Source organism: Lonchura striata, chromosome 2 (assembly GCF_046129695.1).
Source record: "Lonchura striata isolate bLonStr1 chromosome 2, bLonStr1.mat, whole genome shotgun sequence".
Lineage (NCBI taxonomy): Eukaryota > Metazoa > Chordata > Aves > Passeriformes > Estrildidae > Lonchura > Lonchura striata.
Window position 1 is genome coordinate 32,283,036 of NC_134604.1, and position 12,089 is coordinate 32,295,124.

At 47.8% G+C, this 12,089-nt stretch overlaps 1 protein-coding gene across 1 annotated transcript in view; it reads right to left on the minus strand.

Moving 5' to 3' along the window:
• GDPD4 (glycerophosphodiester phosphodiesterase domain containing 4) overlaps positions 1-12,089 on the minus strand; it is a 37,486-nt gene that overhangs the window by 18,405 nt on the left and 6,992 nt on the right. The window contains exons 2-4 of the mRNA XM_021533931.2: positions 3,172-3,380; positions 2,479-2,582; positions 1,618-1,711 (exon numbers count right to left, since the gene is read on the minus strand). Of these exons, the coding sequence (XP_021389606.1) occupies positions 1,618-1,711; positions 2,479-2,582; positions 3,172-3,354 (381 nt within the window). The 5' untranslated portion in view covers positions 3,355-3,380. The remainder of the gene's footprint in view (positions 1-1,617; positions 1,712-2,478; positions 2,583-3,171; positions 3,381-12,089) is intronic.

The following is a 12,089-nucleotide window of genomic DNA, read 5'->3' on the forward strand; positions in this document are numbered from 1 at the left end:
ATATCCTCCATCTTCCTTTCCAGCTTTACTTTGCCCATCACCTACCCTGATAGCTTGCAGACATCACATTCATGGTGACAAAAACCTGAAAATGCTTAAAGAAAGTCCACTGCTTGGACACTGGCTGGCATTTGGATCCAGACAGAGCATGACCGAGCTGACAGATCAGCCCCAAGGGTCTTCAGGCTCCCTGAGCCCAGGAAATCCTGTAAAGCCAGTTTCTAGCATGGGCTATGGTGCGTTAGTCTGATCCTGAGGTCAACTCCAGATCCACACCCTGCTGAGGTGCCATCTCAGTCACATGGGCATCTCTGGCAAAGCTCTGGGTTGCCAAAAGTATTGTAACCACCAAACTACCCATACTACTCTATGGCCCCTGGAAAAGCCAGGTAGGCTTTGCTGAATAATAGTTCATGAGCCACCGTGGTGTTACAAAATCCTTGTAATTAATTATTGTTGTTAGTCCCTTTCAGAGCTCAGTTAATCCACATGTCTTACAATGCTCTTGATTGTTGTGGACATGAACAAGCACCTGTCCTATTTATCACTATGGGGTTTTTATCACTAGCACTAGAATAAAAGTTCTATTTATTTGTACTTCATCAGGAAAAAAGGGCCCCAGAAACCAATTATGTTAGGTACCACACAGACAAAGCCTGTGGTTCCCTTTCATGAGCAATTTACAGAATGACTGTATGATGCCACATCAGGGAATGGGTAAGAACAGCAGGAATGGATGATAAAAGCTGGTTGTCTTGGTCACAGAGGTGAGAAAAAGCCACAAACTCACCTTCAGCACCTGGCATTTCCAAATGAAAGTCAGAGCAGGCATGGGACTGATGTGAGCCCCAGTGCCTGGAATCAAAGTGAATTCTTGGCCTATAGCTCTGGATGAAGGTGGAAAAACAGGTGCAAATCTGTGTTTATTTGAGAGCTTTCTTATGAGGGAAATAACAGAGGAAAAGGATGAGTAAATAGAAATTTTAGGAAAATTTTGGGGTTGGTAGGTTTTCCTAACTAAAGCAGACATTATATCAGAAAATTTCACAGGATTTGGAAAAGTGAAGATTCCAGGAACCTCTTTCAGCAAAAAGTGACCACAATTATAGCTTCTATCTGGAGAAAATCCTCCAGCAAATCAGAGTCAGTCGAGTGGAAAAGTTCTGTTCTCCTTCCTCTAGTAGAACTTTTTATCCAGCATTAGAAGAATAACTCAGCTGTGATGACGTTTTACCACTGCTACATGACTCAGAGCCCCGTATTTCCCTGCTGCCAAAACAATTTTTAGTTCCCCCAAATCTAAATCCAGCCACTGCTGGGTCAGTTTTCCTTGGGTTCAAGAAGGAATTGCAAGCATTTATCAAAGGGAAATCATTGAGAGAAATCACAGAAATGGCATCTGGCTTGGAGACTCCTGAGCTGATACTGGTCATTTGCAGGTAGATATGGGGAGAAAGTACTGTAAACACTCATTGTGTTCCAGATCATCTCCCGATTTTCACTGTCCAAGGATCACATGGGTGACTAGACTGAGCTTTGGTCTGACACATTAAAGCCACATTTTTGTTCACCTTTCAGGACTACAAATCAAGGTCAGCTCCAAGGAGCATTACTCACCAGTAACAGTGAGATGTATGCGAACAAGACTGCAGCCACAATCAGGATAACAAGAGACCAGAGGAACCAGAAGCCCAGGTTCCCATAGTTATACCTAAAAATAAACCAATAAAATACTGTAAGAATGTTTTTTGTTAGCACCTGGACTACAGAGGACCAACAGACCTGTTCCTTGAAATTCTGAAATTTCCTAGGCAATAAAACAAAGAAAGGTGGAGGAGCAGCCTACACTGTAACATGCAAAAGTGATTAAGAACCTCCTTCCCCAAATCTCTGATTGTATTAACCATCAGACTAAAACACATTATTATACCTTTCCTTCCCATAATATTTGAGAAGCTTTAATTTAATTTTAGGGGCCATATTTGCATAAATCTACGTAGTACAGAAGGAAACAGAAGGAAAAGATGTGCATACATCCCTGATGATTATTTCTTACTTTTGAATTTGGGAACATAGAATTCTCTTTCAGTGAGATAGCTGATGCAATGCCTCTGATTCCAGCCACTACATTTCTTCACATAGAATTGGGGAGAAAAGGAAGGAAGAAAAGAAAGACTCAGAGAAGGAAAGAGTTATTTAGTCCCTTGCATTCACAATGTTTGTGATGATAATTCTCCCCTTTCTCCTAAATTCACATTTACACCCAAATATTGTACCAAGCAAAGACCAAATCTCAGCACCTCCAGAGTCACTGGACATTCAATTTGGATGCTGTAACCAAGAGTTTAAGGTGCAAATCTTTGCTTCATTACTAAAGTGCCCTGTTGCACCACAGCTGCTCTGGATGGTGCTCATCCCTTCCCAGTCATCCTAGTGACATGCCAAAGGGGTTGGAGAGGAGGAAAAGATGTTACTTACCAGTCAAAACTGTTGTAGTCATTTTTACCTTCACCCCACGTGTACAGAAAGACCAGAGAAAAGCAGAAAGCTGCAACGAGCAATGGGAAAAACATGCATTCCCGCTGGAGAGGGAGAGGAAGGACAAGCAGTCAGAGCTATGGCCAGCCCACAGCAATCAAAGGGTAGATTCTTTTAGGCTGTCCCTAAACATATGTAGCTTGGTGTTGGAATTCCAACTGAAGTAAATATGGAGAGGAATTCCCATCCTTTCCCTTGTAACCAGGAAAATGTCCTTAAAAGCATACTCTGCATTACTTGTTCTCAGGGAAAACTCATTACTTCCCAAATGAACAGGATTTTAACCACCTCACATGAGAGGAAATTGCAAATTGAGCAACCTTCCTTGCAATGCTTACTGCCCACCCTACCTAAATGTTACTTCTTTAATTTGATTCTATAGCTTTGAGAGGTTTCACTGGCCAGGAGAGGTTGGTGCAAAGTCCACATTCATCAGCTGTATGGTGGCACAGGCAAATTGAGCCTGCCACAGAAGCAGCAATACATCAAGCATTTAGAGCAAAACCTAACAGCCCAACAGATCCTAGTGGACTCCAACTTATATTGGGCTGGGATTCCATGTCATCAACCCCTTGTCTGCTTAGACCTCCCTGCCCCAGTACAGAAATCTCTGCTGACTTTGATCTCACTTACCATGTTGCAGCAGCATTTCCCAGGCTCGGTCTTTTCGCGCTGGTACCGCTTCCAGCGGCAGCTGTAGAAACCAGCCAGGCAGGAGATGAAGGGCTGGTGCTCGTACCTCTGCAGCAGGCTCCGACGGACCACCTTCAGCTTCCCAAGCTTCAGCCTCTTGAGGCTGCTGGGACCGGCCTCCATCTAAGTGGCTTTAGCTCATCTTCCTCCTGAAACAAGAGCACAGGTTTTACAGAGAGACTGTTGGGTAAGCTTCCCATAAAGGAGAGAAAGCTTTCCCAAGCAGATGCTCAGACCAGCAGGAAGCCGTGCTGAGGACATCCCACCTAATTTTAAATACAAAAGTGAGATGGCCAGCTGAGAAGGATGGTGACAGTCAGTGGTGCTACTGGTTATAACTTAGGTGCTCTGAATCACCTTCGATGCTACCTCTGCCTTCTTTTGGCTATACGGAAGGTTCTGGGAAATGAATTCATTAACTTAAGCACATTTCAAAATATGCCATAAGAACCTAAATCTAGGATTAGCTATGGGAATTATTCAGCATCACTGTGACCTGTTTGAAACATGTTATCAGTTTAACTAGCTCATGTAAAAAAGGCACTAAACCTCCCCAGGTACACAGCTCTCTTATCCTGGCAAAACCGCAGCATTGCAGAGACTGATCCCTTAAGAAATAATTATTACCTGGATGAAACAATGTTACTTGGAACAGATTTTAAAGTGTAGAAAGACCAGCTGCAAAAATGTACATGTGGGAGATCTATTCATAATCATAATTAAAACCAAAAAACTTGGTGGTAAATTGCAACCAGTGTAGTTACAGTGAAGAAAATAGCACAGGGACTAGTGCTAGGTGAGGAGTGGTTCACCCAGCAGGGCACTACTGAGACTTCAAGGAAAGATTTAGGAAAACAGTTTTGTGTGGGCATTTAAAGAAGCCCCATTATACAGCTCTTATCTGGGGTCAAGTTAGTCAGAGATGTTTTTCTGTTACATTAGAAGTGCCATCACATCCTTGAGTCCACATCAACCATGTTCAAATCCTGGAATGCTTGCCTGCAAAATCCCAGCTTAGGACACAAGATTTCCTTGGTTTTTCAGATGTAATAACAATAATTTAAGAGGAAGAGTAAACAGTTTGCTGCACTATACACATGGATGAAACAGATGCATGAAGGGTTTGGAAGTAACTCAGATCCCAGTGGGACTTTGGAGAAATCAGTGCATAAATCCTTGCAGACTGGCACATCCAAATAACAGACCAGTTTGCAGAAAGCACAAACAAATCAGAGACATGAGACACAAGTTAAAATAGAAAAGACACTCCCCTCATACCCTTTCCAAATGCCCAGCCTGTTGGCAGCTGGAGTGCAAGGAAAGAGGATGGAAAGGAAATAAAAAGTTGGTTCAGTTTGGACCAGCACTTATTATGCAGCACTAAGAATGTCATGCCCTGAATGCCTTCCTGAGACAGATGTGTCTGTCCATCCAGGACAGTCATAGGGAATTACACACTTGGAAGCTTAAATCTAGTGGGTTTAAGCCATCCCTAGAAGCTCAGCAGTACCAGATCCTGGCACCAGCAAGTCACCCTTAGTAAAAAATTGATGCCAATCTCATGTGGCAAGATGGTGATCCTGCTCTAGAATTCCCAGAGCACAGCTGGGGGGATGTAGTGCAGGTGACAGCTGATCCAGGTGGTTTCATCAGCTGGCCTAAAGTACACCTGGCATAAATCCAGCAATTACCAAGTAACAACAGCCACAGCTTCTGAATATATTTAAGCCTTCAGAGCTCTTACCAGAAGGTTGTCACATGCCATGGGACTGCAATATTTGTTACCTCCTAAAAGGATCCCCAAAACATGAGTACCTGTATCACCAAAGCACAGCATTCATTCTTGCTCAGCCCTTCCCCTTCTGCAACAGGAATTCAGGTCACTGGACCAAACCCATTAGTTTTGCTGTCAAAGGGCAAGGAGGTTCATTACTCACATTCCCAGGTGTGGGTACACATGGCTCACACATCCATATTTGTCTATGAGCACACAGGATTTGACAGGAAAACAGATTATGGAGATCCTGAAACACTGTCCGCGTCATCTGTCTGGCTACAGCAGCATGCCAGGTGTTAAACCTAGGTGTTAGTTTACCTCTCATGAAATTGTCAGTGATGGAAATCCCACCATCTCTCAAGACAGGCTGAACAAGTCCTAAATCACTTCACAATGAAAAGTTGGCAGGTTTCTTCCCAGTGTCACGTCTCCTGTATTACAGTTAGGGGCATTACTTCATGCCTTGTTTGCTGTGCATATAGTGAACAGCTTAAACTCTTCCTCTGTTAGATATTACATGTACTCACATATGGATGTCTCCTCTTAGAACTTCTCTGGCCTCAATTATCCCAGCTTTTCTAGTCTTTCCTTGTAGCTCATATTTCCTCCTCAGAATATCCTTGCATGCAGTGCACAGTCACCTGCTATTTGGGATTTCTGTGGCAATTCCCATGGGTTTTGGAACACAGGAGCCACAGTCTGTCCAGGTTACACCTGTTCATCCATAGCACAGGCTACTCGATACCTGCAGCATCCAGTTTCTCTCATGTATCAAACATCATCTGGCCTTGAGCTTCTGAATGCTTAATTTGCCCTGGACTCACCCCCAGCAGAAAGGGAAAGGTGTTTTCAGCTTCATCCCAGAGTGACAGAATTGTTTAGGTTGGAAATTATCTTAAAGATCATTCCACTAGACCAGGTTGCTCAGAGTCCCATCCACTCTGGCCTTGAACACTTCCAGGGATGTGGCATCCAAAATTTCTCTGGGCAATGTCAGAGCTTCATCTATGCATTAGAGTGCTTATGACACCACTATAATTAAGAATTTCATTACCTCCTGCCTTAGTCTTTCCAATACAGTCACCTCTCCAAGCCCATGAGTTATTGGGAAGGGGACACCTCATTGCAGCAGAAGCTGGGAAATGAAGGAGATACAAACACAACCTGCTGTCTACATCCCCCTCCACCAGCCTCTGGTTCTCCCAAGAACATCAGGCTGGCCAAAGAAGAGCAAATAAAGATGCCTGTCTCCCTGGCATCCCTTGAATTCCCATTGACCTGTTGTCCAAGCAGTATCACTATGGCAATAACACATCTCTGTATCAAGAGACTCAAAAAACATAACTTGTCTCCTGCTTTCAGCTCTAGCTTTTGCTGTTATCTATCCGTCCCTCTTTTCCTATCCTTTCCCTTTTCTCTTTCCAGAGACCTTTTCCCTCCTCTCCCAGCCCCCAACAGACAAAGAAATCCCACTCAGCTTCTTCTCCGGAGTCTGTAAAGGGCCAAAGAATTCTACAAAGGCAATAACCTCAGACTGAAATTTTGTCTTGTCAAGTAGAGAGGCCAGATGTTCTCTAGCATATCTCCACTCAGGTAAATGGAGATATAAATGGAGATATAAATGGAGACCCTGTAGCCCCTTCCAGTACCTAAAGGGGTTACTATTGAGCTGGAGAGGGACTTTTGACAAGGGCATGGATGACAAGAGGGAATGGCTTCAGACCGAAAAGGAGGTAGGTTGCAATTAAATCTTAGGAAGAAATAACAGTGAGCTCTTGTCCAAAGCAGAAACTATCCTGTCAATTCCCAGATCATTATTTGATCCAAGGCTTCTGTTCCCTCTGGGCGTACAGGGCTCACCTAGCAAATGGGAGCCTTTGAGGAGCTCTGCCCCACAGCTTCAGGGCTGCTGGGTCTCTGCTGAGGAATGAAGCACAAGGCATACTTGAGGCACTAGGAAAAAGGTGATGCTTGCATGGAGATGCAAAGGAAAGAATTGACAGGGAGAGGGAAGACCAAGGACAACTCACCAAATTTGAGGCTGCTTCACTCTTAAAGCAGTGACTTCTAAGAGGAGATCATCTCCCTCTACGCTCTGCAAGGCTCATGTTTTGCAATGCATTTACACTGTGCTGTTGCTGGTATTGGCAAACAGTCCAGCGACAACTCCTAGGACAAGTCCAGGAGAAATCCCTCTTAGATATGCCAGATCTCACATGAGAATGAGGAAAACAAAGACAGACACAAGGACAGACAGAAGGATGCTTCTCAGTTAAAATGTACTCATATATCCAGGCACTCCATTGTTCTCTTTATATATGTCCTTCCAAACAGGCATCACTCCTCCCCTTTTACCTCTGCATATTTTCCCTGTTCTCTGTCCTCAGGTTCATCTCCATCTTCTCAAGTAATTGTATTCCATTTAACACAAGCTTCCTCCTTACCACCCAGCCACCTTCCAGGTTCTCCATGACCCTCTGTCCCATTATTTCATCCTTCATGGTTTCATCTGTGGTAACCAATTACTAGTCTGCTGCCACAGCTGAGACAAGGCAATTCGAAGCCATAAAATCATTATAACTCCCAAGGTCTGGCTGAATCTGCAGTGCCTCAGACCACATCAAACACTGATACATTTGAATTCACAAGCATCTGATCCCAAGAAAGATAATATCCCAGTAACTGGGCCCAACAACCACCTTAAAGGGCAAAAACCACCTAAACAAATGACAGATGCAGAAGCAAAAAAAAACAGTTCAGTCCTTGGCAGAACTTAGCAAGAGGCTTCACAGTCCTTGCATCTAGGTTTGAAGCACAGTTCTCTTAAAATTCAGAGATCGTCTGCAATTCCAGCCCATCTTTACCAGGCAAAGTTAAATGGATAGAGAAGGGAAACAGCAAACTTGCATCCATTCACTGGAAAAGCCATGGGAGCAAAGAGCAAGTAGGTAAACATGCATTAGTAGGATGGCAAAGTTTAGGACTACTTAACAAGTGAGGCATGAAAGCAGTAACATATGTTATTCTGCTCCATAAACCCCGGGGACTTCAGGTTTTTCCATGGCAAACAGAGACTTTGCTTGCCGATAAGAGTTCCTATGATCACAGGCAGTCAGATAGGGCTGCTGCTTTCCCACTGCTTGGCACAGAGTGAGGAAAAGCATGGGAAATAGCCTGGGGGGATGAGAGAGAAAAGAGGAGGAGAGAAAAATCAGGAAACATATTCAACCACACAGCCTGAATGCTGAAAGCACTGAAAAAAGGAACCTACTTGAGAGGCCAGTGCTTAAGCACAGATTAAAATCTTGAGTATTTTTGGGTGCTGGGGCTGGAGCTTTAATCTTCCAAGGGGCAAAGGTATGGCAGTCAAACCTGGCACTGCCCTGTAGCTTTTTCCCTTGGGGCCTCTTGAGCATTTCTCGCCTTTCCCCTGCACGGAGGTATCTCCCACGCCATACCTAACAACGCAAGGGGTTTAAAGCACTGTCGGCGAGGCGGCAGCAGCGGCGGCCGAGGTACGGCCCGGGGCGAGGTGGGGATGCTCGGGTCAGGCCGTCCAAGGGGAACACCCGAGCAGCAGCAGCAGCAGCGCAGAGCCCCCGCAGCGCCGGGGAGCTCACGGCGGCGGAGCGGGCCGGGAGCGGCGGGGCCGGGACAACCGCGGCGGTTCCAAACCGGCCAGCGGGAGCGGCGCGGGGCTGGCGCGGGACTGGCGCGGGACTGGCGCGGGGCTGGCCCGGGGCTGGCGCGGGGCTGGCGCGGGACTGGCGCGGGACTGGCGCGGGACTGGCGCGGGGCTGGCGCGGGACTGGCGCGGGGCTCTCTCGCGGGCAGCGGCTGTCCAGCGCTTGTCCCAGCGGCTGTCCCAGCGGCTGTCCAGCGGTTGTCCCAGCGGCTGTCCCAGCGGCTGTCCAGCGCTTGTCCCAGCGGCTGTCCCAGCGGCTGTCCCAGCGGCTGTCCAGCGCTTGTCCCAGCGGCTGTCCCAGCGGCTGTCCAGCGGCTGTCCCAGCGGCTGTCCCAGCGGCTGTCCCAGCGGCTGTCCAGCGCTTGTCCCAGCGGCTGTCCCAGCGGTTGTCCCAGCGGCTGTCCCAGCGGCTGTCCCAGCGGCTGTCCAGTGGCTGTCCCAGCGGCTGTCCCAACGGTTGTCCCAGCGGCTGTCCAGCAGCTGTCCCAGTGGCTGTCCAGCGGCTGTCCAGCGCTTGTCCCAGCGGCTGTCCCAGCGGCTGTCCCAGCGGCTGTCCAGCGCTTGTCCCAGCGGCTGTCCCAGCGGCTGTCCAGCGGCTGTCCCAGCGGCTGTCCCAGCGGCTGTCCCAGCGGCTGTCCAGCGCTTGTCCCAGCGGCTGTCCCAGCGGTTGTCCCAGCGGCTGTCCCAGCGGCTGTCCAGTGGCTGTCCCAGCGGCTGTCCCAACGGTTGTCCCAGCGGCTGTCCAGCAGCTGTCCCAGTGGCTGTCCAGCGGTTGTCCAGCGGCTGTCCAGCGGTTGTCCAGCGGCTGTCCAGCGGTTGTCCCAGTGGCTGTCCCAGCGGCTGTCCCAGCGGTTGTCCCAGCGGCTGTCCAGCGGTTGTCCCAGCGGTTGTCCCAGCGGCTGTCCAGCGGTTGTCCCAGCGGCTGTCCAGTGGTTGTCCAGCGGCTGTCCAGCGGCTGTCCCAGCGGCTGTCCCAGCAGTTGTCCCAGTGGCTGTCCAGCGGCTGTCCCAGCGGCTGTCCAGCGGTTGTCCAGCGGCTGTCCAGCGGTTGTCCAGCGGCTGTCCAGTGGTTGTCCCAGTGGCTGTCCCAGCGGCTGTCCCAGCGGCCGGCGGCGCCCCAGCACCGGCAGCAGAGTCCGTTGCCGCAGATGCCTCGAGATGAGACGACCAAGAGGGGACCTCACCTGTAAGAGTCTGCGGGAGAGGATGGAGCCAGGCTCCTCTCGAGAAACTGGTGCACAGGAAGCTCCACCTGAGCAGGAGGAATAATTTAAGAATTTCGTTACTGTGCAAGTGACCAAGAACTGGAACAGGCTGAGGGCAACCCATATTGGAGATCCTCCACATCCCATTGGAGATACTCAAGAACCACCCAGTCCCATGCAGTGTGCTCTAGGGTGATGCTGCTTGAGTGTGAGGTTGGAGCAGGTGACCCACTGCGGTCACTTCCAGCCTGACGCCTTTTTATTCCATGATTCTGTGGTTGCAGGCTCTTTCCAGATCTTACAAATACATTTCACAGTTGGCTGCAGGAAAAGAGTTGGGGGAAAAAATTACATGGGCAGCAAGAGTCACATGAGAGACATGGAGATGGTAATTTCTCAGCCCTTTAGCATGGCCAACTTCTCCTAAGAATCTTTTTGATATAGAAAGACAGCAGAAAGGAGTGATGCCCACTCTGCCCATTCCACTGTTTCCAAGGGGTTTGGAGAGAAAGTGAACCCCATGCCAGGACTAGGAGATTCTTTGAACCTGAGCTGAGCCTGCCCAGTATCTGCAGCTCCTTAGCCTGGAAGTTCCTGCCACCACTCTTTAGGGCACCACTTCCTGGCCTTTCCTCTGGGACTCTTTCACAGCATCACACCAACAAAAGCAAAGGAATAAAAACTCCTGGCAAGCTGCTGGTTGATCACAGTCACCATGAGCTGCACACAGACCTTGCCACTAGCCAGAAAAGGCCAACAAAGAGCATCCCTTAAACCTGCATTTCTACCCTACACACTGCCCAAGCCTCTTGATCACAGCCTAGGATCCCTTTTAATTGACTATCATCTGCCTTCTGTTTCTTTTCAGGAAATTAATGAGGCGTAACCCAGAACAGGAAAAAAAGATCAAATAAAATAAAGATAGTCATAATCTCCCTATGATACAGAATATAATCTATATCCTCTCCCTAACAGATGATAATTATAATTTATCAGCACAACCTTCTGCAGTTTCTTGATAAGCCCTGGTCTGGGCTCTCAGGGAGTGGTACTGCCGGGGACAAACACGTGTAAGGCATGTCTCGTGCACTGCTTATCTGTTGGCTTCTGAGGTGGAAGAACACAGCCATTAGCAGAAAGAAACAACAGGGCTTAACATGGGAAACAACCAACAGATGTGGATGTGGAAGGGGCTAACAAGGAATTACAGCTCCTGCGACTGCAGGGACAAGGCTTCTCCATTCCATTTGTTGTTTACACCTCTAACAGGCAGTGGTTGTGGCTTCCAAAAACATGGAGAGGTTTCCACCAAGGTTCATGCCCTACCTTTTGGAACATCCCACCACATTTTGAACTGACAAAAATAAACAAGCCCATTTCAAATAAATACTGCCAAAATCCTGTATCTATTACACAGGGTCTTATCCCACCACAGAGGACATCCAGCAGGAGCTGTGCTGGGAATGGGTGGTGTGCCCTGCTCAGCCATAAGTGCCTCAGCTGTGGGTACATGCTTTAAGGCAAGATCTTCTCAGGCAACCAGTCAATCTTCTGGGGTCAATTTGAGAAGCCCTTGAGGAACCCCCATGGCTAAGAATGAGTGATAGGAGTTTGGAAACACTGCTGCAGCCCCAAATTTGTAATCATACCCCTACATGGTGAAGCAAGCCTCACTCCAAGGTGAGATCTATTCACCTTGAAACAAAATCCAACATGAGCCATGAGAATTTAGCATACAAAAGGCATCTTAATCCCTGGTTTTATTCCAGAGTGATCACCATAGGAGGTAAAGCTGTAAAGTTGAAATACATTTTTGCATAAAGCCCATTTTTCCTCTGCAAAACCCTCCCCCAGGACTGTTTAGAATCTCTATTCTTCAAGGTACCTCTCTCAAGAGTCTTGCATGATCAGAAGACTGCAGCACCCCTCCTGTGAAGACAAGCTGAGAGATTTGGGACAGTTACTGACTTTAAACTGAAAGAGAGTATGTTTAGATTGGGTATTAGGAAGAAATTATTCACTGTGAGGGTGATGAGGCACTGGTACATGTTTCCCAGAGTTGTGGCCGCTCCATCCCTGGAGGTGACCAAGGACAGGCTAGATGGGGCCCTGAGCAACTTGATGTAGTGGAAGGTGTCCCTGCCCATGGCAGAGAGTTTGGAGCGAGATGAACTTAAGTTTCCTTTCAACCC